The following is a 24,302-nucleotide window of genomic DNA, read 5'->3' as shown; positions in this document are numbered from 1 at the left end:
CTTAGAACATATTAAGAGGACTGTTTTGGGATGTGATTTTTTTTAGGTGACAAAGTGAATGCTTGGATAAAATTAAAGAACGTCTATATTGACCAAATAATCCAAACATTTTTGTTCAGTTTAAGAGGATGATCCAAACATGGTCAACAAGCCCACGCCATGTTTCAGGTAAAAATTATGAGCCAATTTACTAAATAGACTGTAGCAGGTACAAGCAATGAGTCAGAGCACAGAGTGTTCGCTTGGCCGAGTTGTGAATCAGTTACCAGGTTTTCTCAATCAATAGGACATTTTTCAATGGCTTGGAGAAATATTTTGGGAAGATGCTCATCTACTAGACATGACAATTCAATTCACAATTTCCAAAATAGACAGTTTGTAGACTTTAAAAAAAAAAGAAGAAATAAGATGTGATAAGAGAATCTCACTCTGAGGAGTCATTCCTTTTTTTCCATGATCTATCCCATACTGTGACTTCCATAGGTCACATCTGAGGTGCTATACAAAGGTGTAGTCATTCAATCAGGGGTTGATGACACATGTTGTTTATCAAGAGGCAAAACTGACGTACAGTATTAAGGCACAAAAGAATAAATGTCTTCAAATTGAATTATTTTTTGGTTTGTGTAGGATGGTAAATGTTAAAAATTCAGAAGTTAGGAAAAATTACAGATTCATATATTACCATAACTTTGTTTTGTCTGTTTTTAAGAGCCACAATGATTGTTTCAGGCCTTCATGTCATCCCATAAAAGCCCCGACCGCTAGATAATTGACAGCATATTCAAATTCTTTAAACTCTGAGCCTTGGAAAAATAAATGTAAAAAAAAAATATATATTTTGTATGTATTTTAATCAGGGAAAAATCTATCTATATGTTTGACCATGAAAGTTTAAATGTGCCGCAATCTGGAAAAAGATGTTTTTAATCATTGATTTATGATTACCCTCCATCAATTACCCATTAAGATCATAAAATAGTCATTCATTTTATAACTGATTGTGTCCTGCCTTGCCCCTGGCAATCTAAACGATTGATGAAGGTACCATGAAAAAGACACCCACCACAGTTGTGGATCACTGTTTGACAGAGACACACTTGAGGTGCTGGGTTTCCCTTGGTTGACTAATTTAAAGTTGTATCTTCACGTCATCAACTTGCTGATGGATGCCTCTGCTGCGTGACGGACGGCAGGACGACTCAAAAAGAACATGTCCATTTGCAAAGACTTGCAGGAGTGGGAAGGTAAGGGCACAGAGGTGGGGGGATGTGTCCTCTGTGTGTGTGGTTGGTGCGTGTGTGTGTTTATTCATCATCCAACAGGCACATGAGAAGCAGATATATAAGATGCTGGACACCTGCGTAGTTCTAACAACTACAGACCTCGCAAGTTGACCCCAGCCTTTTACCAAAGTTCAGGGTAAGCTTGTTTTATTTATTTTTGTTTTGAATTAAATATTGTAAAGTATTTTTAAATCAATTATTAGCAAATGAGCTGTAAAAAGAACATTTTACAACATTATTTTGTATTATATTTCATCTTTCTGTTTTATTCAATATTAAATAAGCCTTATTTCAACAGATTTCAAGATAATACTCATGCTATTCATGCTTATTTTATACTTTTCCTTATTCTTCAATCCTTGAGAAATATTCAATTATTGTTAAGATTTTTTTTATTGAAAAGCAGCCATTAAAAAAATGTATAAAATCCCTATTTTTGTAAAATGAAAGGGTTCGAAAATGGAAAAAAAATCTGTTGCTTTTAACACTTCTAATGTGTACGTCGATAAATATGGTGCTGTTTTTGCAGGATCCGAAAAATAATGATGGGATTATAGTACAAATTTAAGTTTAAAGTCAACTTTTTCAATTAAAGATCTGCTTCAGGTATAAATTATCAAAAGATAAAACAATCTAACATTTGGATTCCCTTTTATATGATAACAGTATTTGGAATCAAAACAAATGTGTGGCAATACATGGCATTTGAATTGTGTGGCAACAAGTGTCAAGGACTTCATGATTTAGTCACTAGATTTTTCCTACTTGTTTAAACATGCGAGGTGCATAAAAAGGTGACTGACCGTCTCCTTCGCTTTTCTTCTTGCAGTCCCTTCAACTGACTCTTCATCATGTTGACCGGGAAAGTGGTCGATGTTCAGGCGAGAAGCACGCTACCTGCATCACTGGCTTTTTTCCTCATCCTCCTTCTCACCTCTTGCATTCCAAGCACTGCACACAGCACCACAGTGGAGCAAGACTTCCACATTGTGCACAATATGGACAACAGAAGTAAGTTTAACTTGACTGAATTGGATTACTTATACATCAAATACTTGTTTCATAACCCATTGATGAAATTCAGATGTATTTACATGTTAGTGTAGAACTAAACTTGGTTCAAAAATGAAACCAATAGTTGTAATTAATGAAATTCAAATTTAAAATAATTCAAGCACCTTTTTGTTGTTCAGGTCCAGAGATAGACCCCTTCTGGTATGTCGGCCGTGGCGTTCGACCCATCGGGCGATTTGGAAAGCGACAGAATAGTATTGAGGAAATGGTTGGTGTACAGCCTGTCGTCAGGATGCTAGAGCTGCTCTTCGCCAGTCTCCAAAACAAGGGGAACCTGGAAAAGGTGCTGCAAGGGGAGAACAGGGACTGGCTGCCATGACAACATTCATCCATCCTATACATCAACCTACATAAACTCTTGTCCAATCCGGTTAAGGCTTTTCTGTTTCTCCTTGCTGATTGCTAATAAAATCAACCTGCAAATGTATCTGCATGTGTACAGTGCATATAAAAAACACCATTTATATTGATTAATAAATAAAAACTTAATACTAGTGATCAGGCTTAACTTTTGGTTGCAATGCACAACAGGTCCATGACATTTCAAGTTGCAAATTTTATTTCATTCATCATACATCTTTTTTTTTTTTTCAGGTGCAAAGTGGCACACATCAGTGTATTTTTTATACTTTTTTTTGCTTGGTAATATTTTTCCTCAACATGTCATATGGACTGCCACAAACAACAGCACATAAAGTGAATATGGCACTGTGCACAGTAAACTTTAAAACTCGTCAGTCACACTGGATTTAAATGGGAACAAAGTGATACTTTCGCAATGTCATTAGTATTAACATGGGACGACGTTCCATTAATTCCCGTGTGAACTCATGAGTGTCATACTACATTAAAAGATAGGCCATTTATGATTGGGCAATATACACCTATATACTATATTACATCCATTTTTCCATACATATACATACTATATATTAACAAATTCTGAGATGATTACAAAAATACAGGACACCGGTGATTGGACCCTTGTACTGTAACTGTGCTTCTCATAGCATTTGTACATCACAAACATGCTTTTATATATCGCGACTTGAAGAATGATAAAATAACACCAATGTGCAAAAACATATGAAAAGGTTTGCAAGGAAGAATCGCTAGCAAGTGCACCATTTCTTTTGTTCCCACCAGCCAGTCAGGAAATGAACCCTGCACTCGAAGATCGCTCATGGACAAAAGGGTCGACAATAAAAAAAGGAAAAGCCGTATTCTCACATTGAAACGAATTGTAATAGTCTAAGCCGGTTTGAAACATTGTCATCCGAGTTTTAATTCCAAATATACACTGAAAGCACTTGGAGTCATGTCTCACAGAAACCACTGAGGAGAAAATAAAGCTTTGTTATTTGCGATATGTATACAAAATGTTTTGAAAGTACAAAAATAAATTGTTTGTAACAAAAAGTGTGGTTTCATGACACTGGAGAAAGCAAAAAAAGCGTTTGAATGCTTTGTTTGTGACAAAAGTTTGGAACAGGAAGAGATCGTCGTTGAAATGAAAGGCCACTAAAGTTGAAAAGTGAGACCAAACTAAGAGGTAAAGAGAAGAAAGAGAGCAATGAATGGGTGGCTCGTGTTTCACGTTCACTCTAAAAGGTGAATGTCAGACAATCATGGTTCAATGTTCGATTCCCTAACATGATAGTGCTTACCCAATCAAGTTACAGTTGAATTCATCTGAAATATTTTGGTATATACTTTTTCTCTTAGTTGCATTAAAAAAAAAAAAAGGTGCTGCCACTCCAAGTTCATTCTTTTGTCACAGCAGTCTAAAAAGAACATATGAAAATCATACCTGTGAATGGGAAGTACCATCTGGTAGTTGTGGAAGTGCAACTGGACAATCCTTTACAAAAATCACAAAAGGGTCATAACAGTTGAAACACTGGCATGGGGAATAATGTCTCAATTGTTAATGACTTCATTGTATCTATCCTAATCATGGTATAGATGAATGTAGTGTGTACCATACGTACACATGTTGTTTTGAGAAGTTTTAAGGCAGAAACACAGACTGTCCACTCATTTTTGCTGTAGAGATCTTGTGATTGAAGTGAAAGGGCTGAGTGAATTGTGGGCCTCAACAGGGGCAGGTGGAGGCTCCTTTCTGTTGTGGAGCTGGGTCAAGGCACTGGATGAGGGGGGTGGTGAGGGGCGGTCTGTGCCCTTGTCCACAGGGCTCTGGTGTGTGTGTGGCCCTGAGAGACTTGTGCTGCTCTTCTTGATGACACTATGGCCAAAAGACTTTCACTGACTACTCTCGCTCCGTCTGATCTGAAATGTGACAATTTTAGTATGGTGTGATAAACAAAGAGCCTCGCCTTGAATGTGATTTAAACACATACAGTGGTACCTCGACATACGAGCAATTTGAGATAGGAGTACAATTTCGGGCAAATATTTGTCTTGAGATACGAGACAAATTTTGATATTCTGCATCGTAATCCAAGTTACTTTAAATTTGTTTATGTTATATTACGAGCGTGTTGCCGTGCAAAAAGTAACCTCCCCTCTTCCCCCGTCTCTCTGTCTGTCTCACTCTTCCTTCCGCGAAATCCGTCTAATTTTAGTACTATTAAACACATTTTAGTACTATTAAACACATTTTAGTTATTTGTTACCTTGTTAATAGATGGCAAATTAGAACAAATACAAATGTTTTTCCAATCCAATATCCTGCTTTGGGTGTTTTTTTAGAGGGTTGTAACAAATTAATTTGTTTTTAGTTCATTTCTATTGGAAGCGTTCATGTGAGTTATGAGTAAATTGACATACCAGCTCAGTCCCAGAATGGATTAAGCTTGTATCTCGAGGTATAAAGGTGTTAAAAATTAACAACACCGGAAATGTATTTAAACGGAAAATAACAGTTGTGAGGATTCTGTGTACTATCCCACAGCCGCAAAAAAAAGAACAAATTGTTTAAATAACAGTGAAGAGATTGCTGTCTTAGATGTTGTGTTCTCTTCTTGTTTCTTTCGACTTTCTAAAAAAGTCTAAAGTGAATCAGATTCTCATTTGAGTCTGATGCTGGTATAAAAAAAAACCTCTGGGTTGGGAGGCATTCAATGGTCTTAAAAGGAGACGACTTCTTGTTGTTTGATATAACACTGTTGGCCTCTTGTGTAAGTTTCCATTTGGCTCCTTTATATCTAATGGAGCTTTTCAGCTAATTACTCGGGTGGCCAGCAGATGTATTCACTTTTACTTCCATTCAGCAACCAAGCTTTAGTCTTCGCACAATAAGTGAAATGTGTGATATTAAGCAAAAGTGAATAAAGTCCCTTTCCCTGCCATACACTGACAGAAGAAACACGTGAACAAATGCACTTTAAGGAAGATCTTTTTTTTCTTTAAAATGATTCAATCTTTTTATGTAGTTATTTTTAAACTGGAATAAAGAACAAATCTGGTCACATAAGAGATTTATTTACATGGAAAATTGTTTCAGTATGAAATTGAATTATTTTTTGCTTCAATTAGTATGTCTTAATTTAGAGAGAAAATTATTAGTACTTTTTCAATTATTAGTTGTTAGGTAAATAAATAATGTTGAGGTGACTTTATTATTATTATTATTATTATCATCATTTTCAATAGATGAAATTGAAAAGCATATTTGTGGAGCATTTAATTTGCAGGATTATTTAACCTCTACCAAGGCAGTCCATGTACATCATGCGTGAAAAGGAGCTAAATAAAACCTGGGTATGTACCGTATTATTTCAAAGTTTAGGCGGGGGTACGATCTATACTCTGGTGCGATATATGTGAAATTATCAACCTCCCATTGGGGAATTGGTTTAAAAGTGACACAGAGGATGAAGATTTCATTGGATTTAGTGATTTGGAGTGAAACAGAGTTTGGTGAACTTGTAAGCATTTTCTTTATGCTAGAGTTGTCTGAATAACTCTTAATATGTCACGTTGTTACTGAAATTACCAGGCATGTCAGTCATGTAACGTTAGTATACCGTACACTTATTCAGCCTGTCTCTATTTTATTTTTATTTTTGAATTACCCTTCAAGATGAGATGTATGTTTTTGCTGTTGGATTTTATCAAATACATTTCGGCCAAAAAGGCGACTTATACTCAGGTGCGACATATAGTCCAGAAAATATCGTAAAAAGGCGACATATACTCGGGTGCGACTTATAGTCCGGAAAATATCGTAAAAAGGCGACTTATACTCAGGTGCGATTTATAGTCCAGAAAATATGGTAATGTAAATTGGAATACAAACCTTTATTTGGTATCTTTTAGTGGAGGAGCTGGCAGTTTCCTCCTCTGATGGCGTGAGGTGTCCAGAGTCTGTGGTTGCATTGTTAGTAAAACAAACATCATCATTACTAACACATTATGCATGTACAAATGTTGTAATGTATAGCTTTGTCATAATATACCTTTGCTGTTGGCTTGAACTTGGAGAAATGATTACAGACAGTCACATTTAATCCTGCAGTTTTAAGAGCTGATATCCTGGCCTCAATGTTGGATACCTACAAGTGAAAAATAAAATACAAGATATTTCATGAACTTATTAAAAAAAACTCTATATAATAAAATTTACAAACATTAAGAGTAAATATAAGTAAGATAACATAATATACTCCAAATACCAGCAACAGCGTACTCCAAGTTTCTAGCTAATGGCCAAGCTACTTCTAAGGGAAAACTCACACCCTTGAAACTAATAATGGGCAAATGTATCATGATCTTTTTTCATGCTCCTAAACATACAGCTCACTAAATTGCAAGATTTCCAATTCATCTTAGCACTATCTTAACTCTCCGATGTATAATTCACATCCTTATAAACAGGGCAATCATTTTTCTGTCAATATCCTTATCTTCATTGACAAGACGCCAAACGCTTGAAATACTTCAGTTGAAGCAGGATATTATCCTCGACGTTGAATGGGCACTTCACCCTTGACTGACGAAAACCCACTCCCTCAGATTTGGAGGTAATAATTCTGTTTCCAATAACTTGACTGCCAAGCACTTCAGCAAGAGTGCAAGATAATGGTTAAAATAATCCAACACAACCCCAATCTGTACACAAATATTTGCACAATAGTTAAGTCCCCAAACGGACAAGGCCTACAACGGCTCTGCTGGACCTAGGAAATTCTGATAAATACATTTATGAAAAGAAGCGGTGGGAAAACTGAAGGATTTGCGCACTCCACCACTCCCTAGAAACAAATCTGAATAACAGCCAGACCAAAGACTCCTTGTGATACAGAGACTATCACAGCTATCTGACATTCAACATATCAGGAGAAGTTCTCTCTAGCCAGGTATTGAATCACCATGGATTTGGTCCTTGGCAGCCTACCAAGCTTGAATACTTTCTGGTGTCCTGTTCCGCTAAATGTGGTTAACAAGAAAGAAAGACGGTATTTCTCCCAGAGTCCAATTCTCTTCCATTACCTGCATCTCAGATTGCTGGACCTGAGCAGCAGCAGTCGCCACCTGGTCCTCCAAAAAAGCCAGCTCTGTGTCTGTGGTCCCACTGCTGATATTCCGGGCGCACTGCTCCAAATCCCCCAGTGCCCCTTCGAGGCCATATACAGCGCCAGCAGCCAGGTAAACCTTAGAGGCGAGAATCGTTGAGAAACTGTTAGTGCAAAAAATAGCTTTACAAATTTGAGGTTAGATGAAGCACTTTGGATTTACATTTTCCTCCATTTTGGTGAGTCGCTGGTCTAGTTTCCGGGTCTCAGAGCTGCTTGAGATGGTTGACGCACACTGCGACTCCGAGGGCGTGGAGCCGTCTCCTCCTGCCTCGCTGATCAGCTCCTCAGTGGCGTTCAAAACCTTCAACACCTCAGTAGTGATGCTGCAAAGTGAGGCCGCCGAGAACTTCTGTTTTATTTGAGTGAAACACACGCAAGAACATCATGTTAGCAAGAACTCCTACAAGGACATTAGACAAAATACTCCCAGATTTCAGGATGCTTTCTAAAACATATTTACAATAATGGAGAGCATATTCCCAGTATAAATATTAACTAACTGTACTTCATAGCCTCTTCTTTCATGTTTTTTTAGCAAACATGGATGATATTAAAAAGTGTATACTATGAAAAAGTACACACAATCAATAAAAAATATCCTATACAAAGTAGATATATGTTTTCATGGTACACAGATGAGCTCGCACTCGCCAAACTATGAAAATCATGAATTAATGTATTACAAATTGAAAACTGGCCATCCCCCAAGAGGCAATTCAATAGATTACTGGGCCATTATTTACCATTTTTGCAGAGAATCGAGGGTATTTATTGACACGGATGTCAGATTTTCACTTGCTTTCTTCTCACAACGCACCGAGAATTATTTTACAAGGTAGAGTACCCAATGGCAAATACACATAACCCTTTAAAGAGTAGTCAAGATGCAAATAGAATGGCGGGTGGGGAATTTGAAACATAAACCTTCAAACTGTGGGGCATGCATTTTACAAATGCATTTGTTTAATATTCATGGTAATAATATTTTAAGATTGTGGCATATAAAAGTAATATAACATCAAATTGACAGCGATATGGCTTAAAACGGGTTTATCATTGCATGAGTGGGCTTGCAAATCTTTCACATTTTCCCATAAAACTTCAGTTTCATTTGGAATTTGTGAAAGAAATAAAAAGTCCTGACTCTGTCAGCCTTGTAAAAATATTAAAAAGTGCTGACTATAGTAGTTGGGGTAAGCATAGGTCATTGACGTCAAGGAAACGACGGAAGGATATATGACAATCACGACGATAACAGAATTCTGGTATGGTAGATAAAATAAAAGTGCATTAAAATATTTTCTTCCTGTGCTGAAACCTGCTCCTCCTTCTCCTCCTCCACGTCATTGAGTTTCATTTGCACACACAAGTGAGTCACAAAAAAAGCAAAATAGAGAACGTGGCTAAAGGGGGCCATCGTGAAGGTTATATCACACTAGTGATGGAAAAGAAACACGTGTAAAATAAGAAGGCAAGCAAGACATCAGGCTCACAATCCCTATTTTCAATCAACTCTTTACCTGGTTGTCAGATAGCACTCCCTCCTGGGAAGTTGGTGTAACAGCAGGTGAGTTGGCCACACTCTTCCATTCTGACATCTCCTTCTCCAATTCTCGTCTGTGTTGTCTCTTGTTTTTCTTTCGCTCTCCTCGTTTTTGCTCTTTATCAACTGCAGTCTCCTCTGAACTCCCGACCCGCTTCTCTGACCTTCTCTCCTTCACTCGGCCTTCCGCGCTTAGTGGCGGGCTTTTTATCAACCTCTCACTACTTGTCATCTCTTGGCCATTCACTTGACCGTCTGGTTCAGTCGCGTTCTCTCTCAATCTGACACTTGACTGGGGTTTCTTTCGGTCCGTGTCTTTCGGCGGCTTCGGTTTGGCACTTTCCACCTCAGTTTGTATATGAGAGGGCCACTCCTCCACGGATGAGTTGCTCTCTCTGCTGTGGGTGCGGCTCCTGACCAGTTTACTGATCCTGGACTGCAGTTCTTCCTTCAAAAAGTCTGCTGAGTCAGAAACTGGTCCTGTGTTGTAATGGGGCACCGGAGCAATAGGGTGGGTTGGAACAGGGCATCGTGGGTCGACTGAAATTGGGGCAACTTTATCCAAGTCTTGTGACTCTGGTGTGATGGCATCTAACGTGAAGGCATCTGGTGCTGCCGTGCTCATAGGCACAGCGTCAGGTACACCCTGATCTTCGTTTAAGTCCCTCTTGAGTATGTCATTGAGAAGAAAACCAAAGGGAAAAATGTTAACACACAAAATATTAGTTTAAGTCGCACTTTCACTAATTTTTACAGACTAAATGAATTTTAAAAATCATGTCAAAGGGTATAACTAAAAATAGATAATCAAGACTCACACAGAAATTGTGCATGTAATGTTACTACCAGCTTTGTTAAAAAAACCATGACACCGATGAATGTGTTACCTGAATGGACTGTGAGCAGTTCTGGCTCTCAGTCCTGCTCTCGTTTGATGAATCCCTCTTGCTTTTGCGGCGCCTCCGTGACCTTCTAACTGGGTCGTTTTGCCTTTCTTCAGCTTCACTGCTGTCCCCAGTCACCTGCAAAGGGCAAGAGATGGTGTTTACCAATCAGTATCTGCTAAACCAAATCTTTTTGGGGAAATTTGGATTGGATTGGATTGGATAACTTTATTCATCCCGTATTCGGGAAATTACATTCATTTGACTCAATTCACTAAAGAAGGGAAAGGCAGGAGTTGTACATAAGATCATAATAACAACAACAGCTAGTTGATATTTCAGTATTATGTATCTACATACACATGCTTAATGGCTAAATACATTGAACCTGTGCTGCAAAGCATTCTGCTGGGTGTCTGCCAATCTATCACAAACTATAGATAACATGCAAATTTACTTATATCATCACATTCACATTAGTAGCTTCTGTCAATGTTTGACAGAAACCTATTAAGAAAGGACAGTATTTTGGATATTCTATTGAATTATTATCTATTAATAGGGGTTAAAATTGTAAAAAAAAAAGTATTGCATGCATTCACTGGATTTTCTTATGGAGAAAATATACATTTATGAGACGAGTAAATTAATGTTACAAGCTTGGTCGTGGAACGAATAGTGGTCGTATCATGTCATGTTCATACGTTGTATTATTTCTGCTGGTTATACCGTATATGCTTTACTGAAATAAAATGTAAAATATTGAAAGTCATGAGGTATACCCACCTTGGGGTTAAAATTCACATCTAGTGCCCCCGAGACAAGCGGATATGGAGAGAGGTTTTGGTGAAGTTGTTGGTGATACAGTGGTTGGTGGTACGGGTGTAGGTGAGTTTCCGATGGTCCTTTCTTCCTCAGCAGGTTTTGAGGTGGTTTCCGAGGACACGAGGATCGTGCCGATGATGCCTCCGAGTCAGAATTGAGGGTTTCTGTGTTCGTGTACTGGCCCGATGAAGGGGAGGTCACGGGCAGGTGCTGCGTATACGTCCACTCGGGGTCATGCTGCGAGTCGGTGTAATAAGTCTCATCGGACATCTTGCGGCGGAACTGTTGTAATGCTGCTCCCCAGCTGCCTTGATCGTCGTCCTCGGAGTCAGAACCCATCTCGTCGTAAGCTGAGACAACACCAGATTCCTTCTCCAAGACGCTGAACACCAGGCTTTTCCTCTTGGTGAGGAGGCTTGGACGAGAAAGCTGAGAACTGTGGAGAGCTATCCAATTGCCGTCGGGACTTTGGAGAACTGATGATGCACCTGAAATAATTAGAGGAAAGATCGAGTAAATGAAATACTATGAAATACTGGAATTATTATCTTTTACAGAATACTTCTGGGTATAAAACACACCTCAAGAAGAAAAGTCGCACCAAATTATTTTGGGGGAAATGTAATCAAGTCCTGATTTTTCTTTAAGGTATCTCAACACTAACTCAGTGGCAATGAAAATTAAATATAATACCGTTATACAACTTGCACCTGCGTATAAGTTGCTGGCCCAGAAAATCTATAGAAATAAGTGATTAATTTTGGGGGAAAATACGCCTGCTGCCAATACTTGGGCTATAGCACCCCTTACCACACTTAAGGATAAGTAATACGGAAAATAATTGTCATAGTAACAATAAATGGGTGGTAGAAACATACATGACCTCCACTCATATCTCAATTCAATTCAAGGTAACATTTTAACATTTTACTAATGGAAAACCGTAATCCCTTTTCCTGAACAAAACAAAATACATTCTTATTCTAAAAAAATCAAGTCTTAAAAAAATTAAAACATTCCCCAGCAATCAGGACATGGAATAAATTCCAATAAATTTAAAGAAACCTGGTGGCATACAAGGAATAAATGTAATTACTGGTATTATCCAGACGGTCAACACTCTTCCAGGTGGGCAGCGATGTGGCTTTGGGCTCCCTCTTCAGAGAGGAGTACTCTTGAGAGCTGCCTCCCACACCCACAGACTCGTCCTGTGGAGGTTTTTCAGGAGAGTCGTCACTGGTGAGGGAGAAGGCTGAACGTGAGCGCTGAAAATACACACAAACACACAGGTACAAATGTACATGACGATCAACATGCCAGATTAGAATGGGAAGGCATACAATATTATTAGAATTAGCACTAAATTCTTCGGGGTAGCTCATTCCTATTTTTTTATGTATTTTTTAAATTTTGTCATTACTGGAATTCCATATAAATCCACTTGAAAGTTAAATTTTGAAACTCGGTGAAAATCAAAGAGCCTGAAAATTCTGAGCAGTAGATGGGGCTAAAAGCGAGTCAGTAAATCGCTAATAATTAGAAAGGTTCAGCAACTGGAAACAGATGCAATGCTGAGATATCTGTGAACATGCACCACAAAACAAGGATCCCAATGCGCATCTCTGCATGCAAGCGTGTCTAATTGAGTATGTTTGAAGTGAAGCTGATAAATGGAGGCTGTCCTGTGGTGCGCTGAGCTGCTGAGGAAAAATCCAAGCGCATTGCACACCACTTTGATCGCGACAGTGGGTGATGAAGCGAGGAGGCTCTGGGAGGCCTACTTTGATGATTTGTTCGAGTACAGGATGTTGACAACTGTCACTGCTGTCAAAAGTATGTAGTAAATATTACAATCAAGTGCGGGCTGCCTATTTATTTATTTCATTTTATTTTTGCCCTAATGACTCAGTAGTTGTGATTTAAATAATATGGAAAGTGAGATTAACAGATAAGGTTTTTCAGTGGTTAGCGCATCAGCCCCACTGTTCTGAGATCGAGGGTTTGATCACGGATTTGGACGTGGGTATTCTCCAATTATTTTAGTTGCGAAGGCTTTTTCCGGGAACTTCAGTTTCCTCCCACATTGCGAAATCATGCAGGGTAAGTTTCAGTGGTTAGCGTGTCAGCCCCACAGCTCTGGGGTCCTAGGCTCAAATCCAGGTCGGTCCACCTGTGTGGAGTTTGCATGTTCTCCCCGGGCCTGCTCCGGTTTCCTCCCACATTCCAAAGACATGCATGGTAGGCTGATTGGACACTATATTGCCCCTAGGTATGACTGTGAGCGTACATTTCTGTCTTTCTCTTTGTGCTCTGTGATTGGCTGGCCATCAATTGAGGATGTCCGCCACCTATGGCCGAAGTCAGCTGGGATAGCCTCCAGCAGCCCCCGCGGCCCTAGTGAGGATAAAGTGGTTTGGAATATGAATGGATGTATATATAAGTAATGTCTAAAATTCTTTAAACTGTATTTATTTAAATGTATTTCTGCCTCAGGTGTTGAAAAAAAATCCGAGAGGATACATTGTATACACATGCATGCTGGCTCCCTGTAAGCAATCATTCTAAATTGCGAACACTGTAATTAGTATGCTTGTGTGGAGACACTGACTAACCGAGAGGGTGAAGGACGTCTTGAGGGGGTCAGAAGATCCTTGTGAAGATGTTTGAGGGTGCGAAGGTGAAGTTTGATCACTGGTCTGATTCAAGGACTGAGATTGAGGCCAGACAAAGTCATATTCTGTCTGCATCTCTGAGCGCTTCCGCCTCTGGATGATCTAGTAAAAATTATAAAGTGCTTAAATTAATAAAAAAGGTTGATGAAAATATTTTTGGGAAAGTTTAATGATTTAAGATGAAGACGAAAGGAATTGGTAATAACAGACAGCTGCTTTAGATCACTCATTTTCCAAAATGTACAGGAACCATTCTCAAAAAGTATTGGCAAATGTTGAGGATTCAGACATTTCCCAAAATAGCAAAAGAAGACACCTGATTAGCTCATTATCCCCCATTTGTGAAACTCAGTGGCACTAGCAACTTTCTCTGAGGCTCGTTAATCTTTATGGATGAAGGATCTTGTAACAAAATGAACACAAAAAGCCAATTTAAAGAAAGTTCCAAGTACTAATCTAATTGGGAGCACATTTGATATAGAGCAAGGTTATGTCTCAAAATCCATTGAAAAAAAACCAAATGGTCAGTTGGGGGAATAAGTGGAATGATGTAGATTGTAGACTATGCAATTTCCAGACAAAAAGCCTATTAGGCATTATGAAACAAAAGCAAACTGGTAACAATTCACATCCAATTATTACAAATGTATTATTCACTTTCATTTGTTTAAAATGTGCTTTTAATGTTTTTTTGTCATCTTTTATCCTCTACATCTTTTTGGAAATAGAAATATAATAGAAATAGTTTCTTTAAAGGCTGGAAGTTTTAATGTGCTACATGGGAGTTTAGTGTATTTAAAAAAAATGTGTTGTTTATTCATAGAATGCAGTGAAGACACAAATATGTTGTAGGGGCAAAGAGAAAGAAAGAACAGGGGGAATACTGAGCAAAAATTGACTTGCAAAAATTGAAATATACATGCTACCTCATTGAAGTAGGGTTACTATCTGGATATGAGTATTTTTACCAAGCGGACACCATGTAGGGAGAGTATTTCGAAAAATATTTTTTTTGTGAGAGGATACGTTGACTGTGCAAGCAATATTAGTAATGTCTAGTGGGAAACCCAGTATTAGGACAAATCGCCTGTGAGTATCGCTGAAATAGACAATGAAGAGGAAAAAGGAATATAAGAGTCGCACTGGTGTGTAGGTTGTATTTTTAGGAGGGCAGTTTTATCTTATTAGAAACCAACAAACATGTTAAATTATCAGTAATGAAATGAAGAATAACTAGCTAAATAGGCAAATGTTAACATAAGAGTTTTTCAGATAATTATAACCTGAAATAATATAATAACATAACAGGCTATCGGATGGTCAGAGAAAAAAACACGACTTATAGTACATAAAATATGATATGATAACTGCATTCTATCCAGCAAATTTGCATTTTGATAGAATTGCGAACCGTTATTTGCTTTTCTACCCGTTAAAGAGTATTACATTAATAAACACGACCAAATGAGCAGAAAATACCTTTTGTACAATAGTTGTGGCAAGTTCTTCTATGAGTTCTTCTTTGTGGTCACGCAGATATCGAGCTTCATTCTGCTTCTCCTATGGATGCAAAAGTATAGACACTCATTACTACATCAATACTAGTAAAATATAACAATAACTAACTTGAAATCATTGCTTTGAAAAAATGTCAGCGTATGATTGATTTAGTATACTTATTAAGTGGCACTTAACGGAACAGTATTGATTTTCCTCAATTGGATGCTGTGTTATTGTACAGGTCATCCTTATGTTGTTTCCCATGGGTGTAAATGAAATGTGATTAAACTTATGTTAGCGATCCTTGCAATCATTTTAATGGTGGGAACAAACAATGGATTTTTACTGATAATCAAAGAGTGACAGAATAAAAAGGGAGAAGACGCAAGACTCACCAAACTGTCGCTGAACTCCTCTGCCTTAGCAATGGCTTCCTCTATGGCTTCCTCAGCAACACGCAAAGCGACTGTGAGTGTCTCAGCCATACTGTGTCCTGCGGCGACAAATAAAAAGAATAAGATTTCAATATTAAGATCAGTTATGGGTAAATATGGCAATCTGGCATAGTCTGCATTGAACAACAATTAAATGCCAATTGGAGGTACAATAAACCTGCAACATGAGCTTGAGAATGTGTATTAGTTTTCTGGTCCATTAAAAAGGCTCATATTTCTCACTGAATCTAATTTGTGAGTCATGAATATTTTGTATTCACATTTTGTTGGGTGGTGTGTTATAAAACCTATGCAATTCTAAATGGGTGCACTAGTTCAATAAAGGTTGGGAAACAATGAGTATTTGATGATTAAACACACAAATGTGTTATGAGGTCTTGCTTTGGAAATCCTCATTCATTTTGAGCAATTCAGTAAGCCCCACCAATATCCATTTGATGCATGAGTTAGAAGAATTTAAATATCACTTGCATACCTCTTTCTGCTTCTATTGGAAAACATTTTCCACATTTGAGGTTATTTGTTGCACTTTTAATTTACTTTGCAATACTTATTGCAAAAATCTGATCCAATTCAGGCAGCAGCTTTCGATCAAAATGCACAATGTGGTGTCGAGTCAGATAAGGTCTATTCTGACTTGATAGTGGCCTGTCTTTAAGCCAAGGTGGTGGATTCATGAGGTCTCTTTAAAATGGTTATTACTACTTTATGGATATTGCTAGGAAAGACTGTGCATTGAGCATAAAAGCTTCATGCCTTATTTCGGAAAGGGCATCAAATTCATGAATATGGGACATATCAATAAGGCAGTATATATACTCACCTTCACTCTGTTTGTAGAAAACCGAATCACTGCCACATATACTGCCATCGTTGTCATTGCCAAAACTTCCCTCGTGAACGCTGCTTTCTAAAGGGAAACACGATTTAAAGACAGAGTCAGACATTCAATCTGACATTCTTCCACAATAAAGCAAATACTGTGATTACATTTCAGCCTGTAAATAATATAGCATGGCAATGCTGCTGCACACATCCCTCCCTTTCTTAGTACCCTTGTCAACTGTATTCCAAATTTCACTTTTTTCCATTTTGACAAAATGACAGTGGTAATTCACCTGGCAATACATTCTTCCATCATAATAAGCACAGTCATTCATACAATACAGGACAGGTCTCTAGAGTCATCATGCAGGTAGAGCTTAAAAATGGGAAATACAAGAAATATTCATATCATATGAATACAAATGTGATGACAATGACAGCAACTCCTAAAAGTGACATGAATAACTTAAACTGGTTCCAAATTTTCTTTGAGCCTTTGAAAACACTTTCTTACGCGATATTTTTTTGGCAGCTGGCCCTCCATTCATTCCTTGAGGTGTAAAAAAATAAAAAATAAAAAAGGGGATGAATGGGAACTGTTCCAGAAGCAAAGAAATCTGCCATGGTGAACTATCCCTTTTTCAATTTCATCCTAAACTCTCAGACAAACATACAAATTCCAGAGGGAACACAGGAATCATATTTTGCAGTCATCATTGCTAACCAAAAACCAGGCAAGGCTTATTCTTGACTGATGTTTTTTCCCCCTGGAAATGGATTCTATTGTTGGAACTTGGTGTGATTCTGCATTCTTGGAGCCAGAAACAACACATCATGGCCCCAACTGTCACCCAGCCAAGAAAATTCATCAACAACTGCTGCTCTCCATTGACACGTTGTTTCTATTGGATGAGAACTCAGTCCTCCTAAGGGTGTTATTCTTGGGACAATATGTAATGAAGTCCCTTCATGGCAATAATACCCTTATGTTAGCCAACACGTATCACACATCCAGCAATCACAAAGATCTCCAAAACGCAACACATTTCTCTTATCAGATCAATTAATTCCATATACAACAATAACTTTCCTCCCTTTGCTATTACACATAGAATAATTACCTTTTCCCGAGCCCGGCAGAAAGTACAACATTAGGCTGGGAAGATTATTTGAAGCAGGGGAAAAAGGAAGTGCAAATAAGCATAAACACTATGTTCAGATTTGTTTTTCATTGAGGTAATCTATCATTGCAAATGTAACTGGTGTTGAAAATCATGTTGTAAAAATGTGAAATGTCTAGAAAATACACTTGGACAAAGCTTCATGAATAAGTTACATTGAGGGATTACAGTATTATGTCCACTGATTAAAGTAAACAACCAGATGGGATGTTGGATAAAAAATGTATATTTGAAGAGTGGTTCAACTCATTTCTCACTCAACTATTAAATAGTCTTAGACACGTCAGAGGGTTGTTGACGCATAATTTTTCAGCTTTCTGTTGACTGCAAAACAAGATAATGGGAAGTGAGATAGAAATACAGATGATGCACACTATTTCTGCCTTGTACTCATAAAAAATGTGACATCTACTACAGATTTGTCCTTAAATGCTACATATAATCTAATAGTCCTCAATATTTTCGGTGTCTGTTTTTCACTACTCAAAGAATATATCTCGGAAATGTAAACCACGGGGACAAAAATAAATACAAACATCCTTGAGCATAACTGTGCCTGTCAGTGACCAATGTTTTGGATGAATCGTAAAAATAAATCCAATAGAGACTCATTTTTCTACCGTGCTCTTCCAGCAGACCAGAGCTGATGGAAAATGTATATAATCACACAGGTTCATTTGAGTTACGAGTAAATTGACATTCGATCTCAGTCCCGGAACCAATTAAGCTCGTATCTCGAGGTACCACTGTATTAAGCTATTGACAAAAAGGTTTCTAACCTACTAGTTATGTTGCATTTTTCTTGTGTATTAGGAATCAGTACACCTCAGCACAAAGGTAATGGCCCTTTCACACTGCACTTAGCAATGTGTGCCATGGACCAATATATCCATTGTGTACGTGTATACTGCAGAGGTGAGTGTTATACATTAAATTGGAGAGGAGAAATTAGAAACAATCAACCAAGCACAACCATTAAGGGATTAAGAATAATAATATTGCATTTAGAAAACATGCTTCTATTATATTTTCGGAAAAGCAAGGGTTCTTTATAGGACATTCACACATAATGCTGAGCTTGCACCAAATTTCATGTAAAAAAACAAGCTGCAGAGTTTATTTGTAGTCTTTGCCATCGTTATTCCCACACTGTCCTGCGGTGTGCACTGTCTAGCCGCCTTATCAATGTTCATAGCCTAAACTAGGTGGCAGGTTATGCAATAATATTTTTGAATAAAAAGATTGTTGCTTCATTTCATTTCCATTTTACTAGGAGACTAGCTATCAACATCTTTTCCAACAAGTGGAGGCACGTAACCGTGCTTAAGTAAGACCATAATAGCTAGGCTTTGGAGCGTGTGAGCAGGTTAGTATGCCCACTTAGTGAGAACACGTACATCAGGATCCGCCCGCAAGAGCTGGATTAAGTGCCTCGGGAGGAAAGTCTGAGATTCGCTGCTAAAGCTGCTGCCTTCCCGACCCGGCCACAAATAATTTTTGACAAACTTGATGAATCATTTATATTCCCTAATCTTATTAAAGGAATCATCAAATATAGATAAATGACTGGATGTAAGAAAATCAACATTGAATTCCCATCACTGTCACTCACACAAGCGGCACGCCGCCACTCTTTTACCATTGCGGAAAGGAAAATGCCACATGGGCACATGATCCAATTTTCAAGTTAGCCAAGCCAAGTGAAAAGTAAAAAAGTGCATTGCCAGTCTTAGCCCAGATTTAAAATTAGTCTTGAAAATCACAGATGCCATGTCCGTGAGGCTAAATAGTAAAAGTATATTACAGACTGTTATCAACCTCAAGTTCAAAGCCTATGCCCATCTGACAGGACCCTTTTGAGGGCCCATTAAGGATGAAAGATACAATAAATTTAGGTAACATATTTGACACCTATGGCTTTGTTATAAAAGATTATAGGTATTAGATTAGCCTGCCAGCAGAGCAGATCTCGTTACTGCAGTATTTTATGCAAAATACAGAAACATTGGAGTAAAGAAAGACGAGTTCTAGCATGATTGGGATACAATTCCAAACTTTTGAAGTGAATACCAAAATTGTGTTGAATTCAATTGTTAAGTTGAATAATAATAGTAATAAAATACAAATATGTTCTTAAAAAGCTAATTGTTTAACTCTCAACATGCATTAATGACCATATTATATTACAAAAGACACGAGTCCTGTTCCTTTCTGGGTTAAAGGTTGAGTTTGATATGCAGAGAGAAAGTAGATTTTAAAAAAAGCAGAGCTATTTATGCAAAACATTCAGAAACACCAAGAGCATTGCGATGAACTGGAACGCAGCAGAAAAAGTCCAGCCGCTCCCTTTTCATTTGTAATGGAGCATCTGGCAGAAAATGTCTTTTTAACAATACATTCACAAGATGAACTGACTGAATCTCTGCCAACAACAAAAACCAATGAGGAAAGTAAACTAGTCAGTAATCAAATTTTTATCTTTGCACCAGAGCTTGTCTGTTATTCTGCTGAAGCGATGTCACTTCAACTCACCTTCTTCTAAATCCACCTCAAAAAGGACCATGGACCACTTCTACATTGTAGCAACCATTGTTAACTGATAGGCTCCATCAACATTTACCATAGACCCATTGTCGCAACACCTATTTCTGCAATTACTTTAAATGTTACATCACACCATATGTAGTAAACCCCAGATAAAGATTTTAGTATTTATTCTGAACAGTACAGTCGGACTGATAAAATATTTAAAACTACACTACATTGTTCAATTGCTATTTGAAATCAAACTTAGATTTTTACAGAGCATTTTAGAGTCTTAAATGAAGACAAAACTTGTATTGGGTATTATGTACCTTAGTATCTTTACAGCATTCATTGTAAATAGTAGTCATCAATCTGTTTTTGTGATACAACAGATTGGATGAGGAAGAATAATTAACCGGTCCCCTGACAAGAAAAACTTTAAAGGTTTGGTCTATCCTTCTCTACTGGCTGTTGATAAGTCAAAAAAGTCCCAATATGCCTGTAATTCATTCTAACAGTGAATGTCAAGTGAGCATGATCAGCTGGTGAAGGTCGTAGTTTCAGTTCGCCATCCTCTCATGTCCACGTCCCCAAACATGCACGAGCAGTCTTTTTGTCCAATTATTGCACCAACTGTCACATTCATTGCCGACATTTAGGAGACTCTGGGCTTCTTTTTAACATTCTGTTCCTCACACACAATAAATACTTTGAGGGACAAAGCTTTCAGCTGAAAGAACACAGACAAGAGAAATGAGGACGTGTCTAATGATACGTCTAAGCAAGGGAAGAAAATCATTTCAAGCCTTTTCATTCGGTTCCTACTTGTACGTTTGGGACATAATTAAGCTTAAAAATGTGGCTTTACTGGCTAGTTTCCTTCTTGGTGAAATATTTTTCCCCAGCACAATATAACCGACAATGCATGTGATTTCCTACCAAAGGAGTTGATGTTGTTCAGCATTGTAGTAAGCCCTAACAAATATCAAATGTGTGTTAAATCTGAGTTTCATGTATAATTTGGATTTTTTTAGGGGGGGGGGTGATTAACAAAATGTAAATCAGGCCTTTAAAGTGTTCATATTTGACAAACCTGTAAGAAAAAGGAACAATTCCTATGCTATATCTTGAGACAATCTGACATTTTCAGTTAGTATCTTTGACATAATGCAATTTTTAAAAAGTTTTTACTTATTTTAAACATTTTTGCCTTCTATCTCAGAAGGTGCCTGCAATTTTTCGCTTCATTTTAGTATACAAGGTCAGATTTTGACATTTTCTTACTTGCCATATCACCAATGGGGGAGATGGAGAAGCCTCTAACAGATTTTGCCAATATAGGACAACAAACGCAAATGTCAGGCGAAAAGTGGGACAACGATAATCCCTCTTTGAAATGAATGGGATTCCAGTGAGGGAGAGGGGAAAAAAATCCATCCATCCAAAGAGTCAAATCACATTATCATCTCATGGAAAATTCTGTGACGAGCATTTTACCTAAGTAAAAGAGGTGTGACATGAGCCAAAAAAAAATCTAAAAAGAAGCTTATAGATATTCTAAATTTAAAGATGATGAAACTTGGAAAAAGTAGGGCAAAATGCACTTTTCTCCAGGATTCTTACTCAGTCTAATAAGTCCTCAAATAAACTTGTTTTGAACTCTTTCATTATTTTTTTAATATGCTGTGGAACATTACATGCTGTGAGATGAGAAGGTCAACTCAATATTGGTACTTTCATGTGGAACAAAAGAAAGTAGCAGATTCTGTCTACTTAGCATAAAATCAACCAATTTACTTGAATTTTTAGTTCACGCATACTATTAAAAACAGTAAAAGAAAAGAGCATTTCTCCCAGGCCCACAAGAAAGCTAAAATATTCAGAATATATACATTACTGAAGGCGCCTGATTGTGTCGTGTTTACTCGCCTGACTTCGGTGCGGGCAGGCACGAGCTCAATTCCCACTGGTGGCGTTATGCGTGGGAGTGTGAATGGTCATCTGACTATGGCTGACTGCTGACCAATCCACGGTGTACACTGCAGCAAAGTCAGCTGGGATAGGTTCCAGCAATCCCCCTTATGAGGATGTGCAGTATGGAAGATGAATGAATATACAATACTGCAGTTAGATGTACTTTAATTCAAATAAGCTTTATCCTGAAAAATAATACTCTAAATTATGGATATCAAATTGATTTTTTTTTTGTCGCAACCATATGCTAGTTACAGTTCCGTTAGTCAGGGTTCCATTGAAAAAGTTGAGATCTTTACTTTTTAAATATTAATATTTTCTATTATTTATTTAAACTATTTATCATTGCTGATATTTTCTATTATTATGTACTATCAATAATAAATTATACTTTTACGTCGCATTTGGGTCTGTGGAGGATTTCCTCTTTTTTATATCTTTTTGTTGCTTTGTTGTAATGTTGCGTGCTAGGTATTTACTTAACATTTTGATGTTAACTATAAGTATGTGAAACTCCTGTTAACAAAGACACTGTAAATAAAAAATGTGACTTGATTTTGGTATTTTAGCACGAAACAATTGATTGTGGTGACAAAGTCAATGTGTACTGCATTGTGTACACATGTTTTGAGCAATTGGCTCATAACTATTTCCAGTTTGTTTACTTACTTATTTTACTGCAGCAGGAAAAAATGCTTCAATAAATGTGTGGTCAATAAACCTTGGTCTCGGTCTGCAGAAGGTCCCCACCTTGTGGACTACCTGTGTGCGGCTCTAGTTCTTTTACCTAGATCTACAATGGCTTGTGTGTCTTAAGTCTATGTTGCTATTGCAACCAAGAAATTTGCGAATGCGGGATGAAATAAAGTTCTAATCTAATTTAATTTAATATAATATAATATAATATAATATAATATTGTTACATCATCTTTGTTGCCAAAATTTCAGAATGCTCTTTTATGATGTCATCCCAGATGCTTAGAATAATGGACTTTCATTCAAATAGAGCAACACCTCAGGAATGCAAAGCATTCTCTTACAAATGTATTGGTGAAGTTTGACAAATTTCTTATGGGATACTTTTTCATCACCGAGGGACTGCTTCATCTTCTCAAAATCAATTGTTTGGAGGCATAAAATGTCGACGGAATTGATGAGGGCCGAGAGAGCGGCGGGTATTTTACATCACATCGCATGTCAACAGAAAAAGTGTGATCTTCAGCAAACCACAGAAGAGTAACAGAAGACAGCTTTTCATGTACTAAATTCTCAGTAGGAGGAGATAAGACTAATGTGATACCTGCAAACAAATTGGGATTTTTAGAACGATAAAGGTGATAGTCATCTTTGATTAGTTCTGCTTTGGATTTTAATTTCCTCCATCAGTAGGTAAAACCTAAGATTGTGCTTAAGATAACCAAGGAACAAAAAAAGGGATTAAAAGATATGTTTGTAATATGAAATAGAAAAGGGAATTGAGCCAAAATGGCGATTTGGTCGGGAGGCTCGATGTGAATGAAGCCGCAATTGGCTGCTTTACCAGAAGTCCCCTTTCTAGGAGTAGTCCTCGAATTTGATTTGAAAAAATAAATAAAATAAAATAAAAATGTTGGTCCTAATGTCAAAAAATGAATGTAAAATGTTTCTAATTAGATATTAATTTGTACTTCTACCATAACCAACATGGAGTCACAGACAATTATAATAATAAAAAGTCCTTTCATGGCTAAATTCTCTCGACAAAATGTCTCACAATCACTCAGTTGTTCTAAACCTTCCTCTCATCCAGTTTAGCCCAGAGTCTGACCTGATTTATCCCCTCGGTACTCCCAACATCTCTTTAATCCCACCCACTAAGGTTAGAAATAATGCCCTGTGAAGACAAGCCGAGCATGTTGCCGGCCAGGTCAAAACAATGCGGTCAGGAGCAAAGGCAGAATGGATAAAAGCTGTCTCGCAAGAAGAGCGAATCACTGAGGACAAATAAGATGGATGCAGCAGGTGTTAGTCACTGGGA

At 37.6% G+C, this 24,302-nt stretch overlaps 2 protein-coding genes across 4 annotated transcripts in view; one reads left to right on the top strand and one right to left on the bottom strand.

The window, feature by feature from the left end:
• Positions 1–1,383: 1,383 nt before the first annotated feature.
• prlh2 (prolactin releasing hormone 2) lies at positions 1,384–2,787 on the top strand. Its single transcript, XM_077735869.1, has 3 exons — positions 1,384–1,422; positions 2,116–2,297; positions 2,480–2,787. Exons 2-3 carry the CDS (start codon positions 2,138–2,140, stop codon positions 2,677–2,679), a joined length of 360 nt encoding a protein of 119 aa, XP_077591995.1. The 5' UTR covers positions 1,384–1,422; positions 2,116–2,137; the 3' UTR covers positions 2,680–2,787.
• Positions 2,788–2,896: 109 nt separating this feature from the next.
• myripb (myosin VIIA and Rab interacting protein b) overlaps positions 2,897–24,302 on the bottom strand; it is a 91,361-nt gene continuing 69,955 nt past the window's right edge. For all 3 annotated transcript variants that reach the window (XM_077735864.1, XM_077735863.1, XM_077735865.1), the window contains 13 exons: positions 16,603–16,689; positions 15,720–15,817; positions 15,304–15,384; positions 13,765–13,926; positions 12,249–12,417; positions 11,114–11,640; positions 10,331–10,465; positions 9,421–10,110; positions 8,061–8,249; positions 7,815–7,976; positions 6,782–6,877; positions 6,622–6,695; positions 2,897–4,649 (listed from right to left, as the gene is read on the bottom strand). In XM_077735864.1, the coding sequence (XP_077591990.1) occupies positions 6,624–6,695; positions 6,782–6,877; positions 7,815–7,976; positions 8,061–8,249; positions 9,421–10,110; positions 10,331–10,465; positions 11,114–11,640; positions 12,249–12,417; positions 13,765–13,926; positions 15,304–15,384; positions 15,720–15,817; positions 16,603–16,689 (2,468 nt within the window). In that variant the 3' untranslated portion in view covers positions 2,897–4,649; positions 6,622–6,623. The remainder of the gene's footprint in view (positions 4,650–6,621; positions 6,696–6,781; positions 6,878–7,814; positions 7,977–8,060; positions 8,250–9,420; positions 10,111–10,330; positions 10,466–11,113; positions 11,641–12,248; positions 12,418–13,764; positions 13,927–15,303; positions 15,385–15,719; positions 15,818–16,602; positions 16,690–24,302) is intronic.

This window comes from Stigmatopora nigra, chromosome 16, assembly GCF_051989575.1.
Source record: "Stigmatopora nigra isolate UIUO_SnigA chromosome 16, RoL_Snig_1.1, whole genome shotgun sequence".
NCBI lineage: Eukaryota > Metazoa > Chordata > Actinopteri > Syngnathiformes > Syngnathidae > Stigmatopora > Stigmatopora nigra.
Note: the sequence above shows the minus strand (reverse complement) of the source record. Positions and strands in the feature narration are given on the sequence as shown.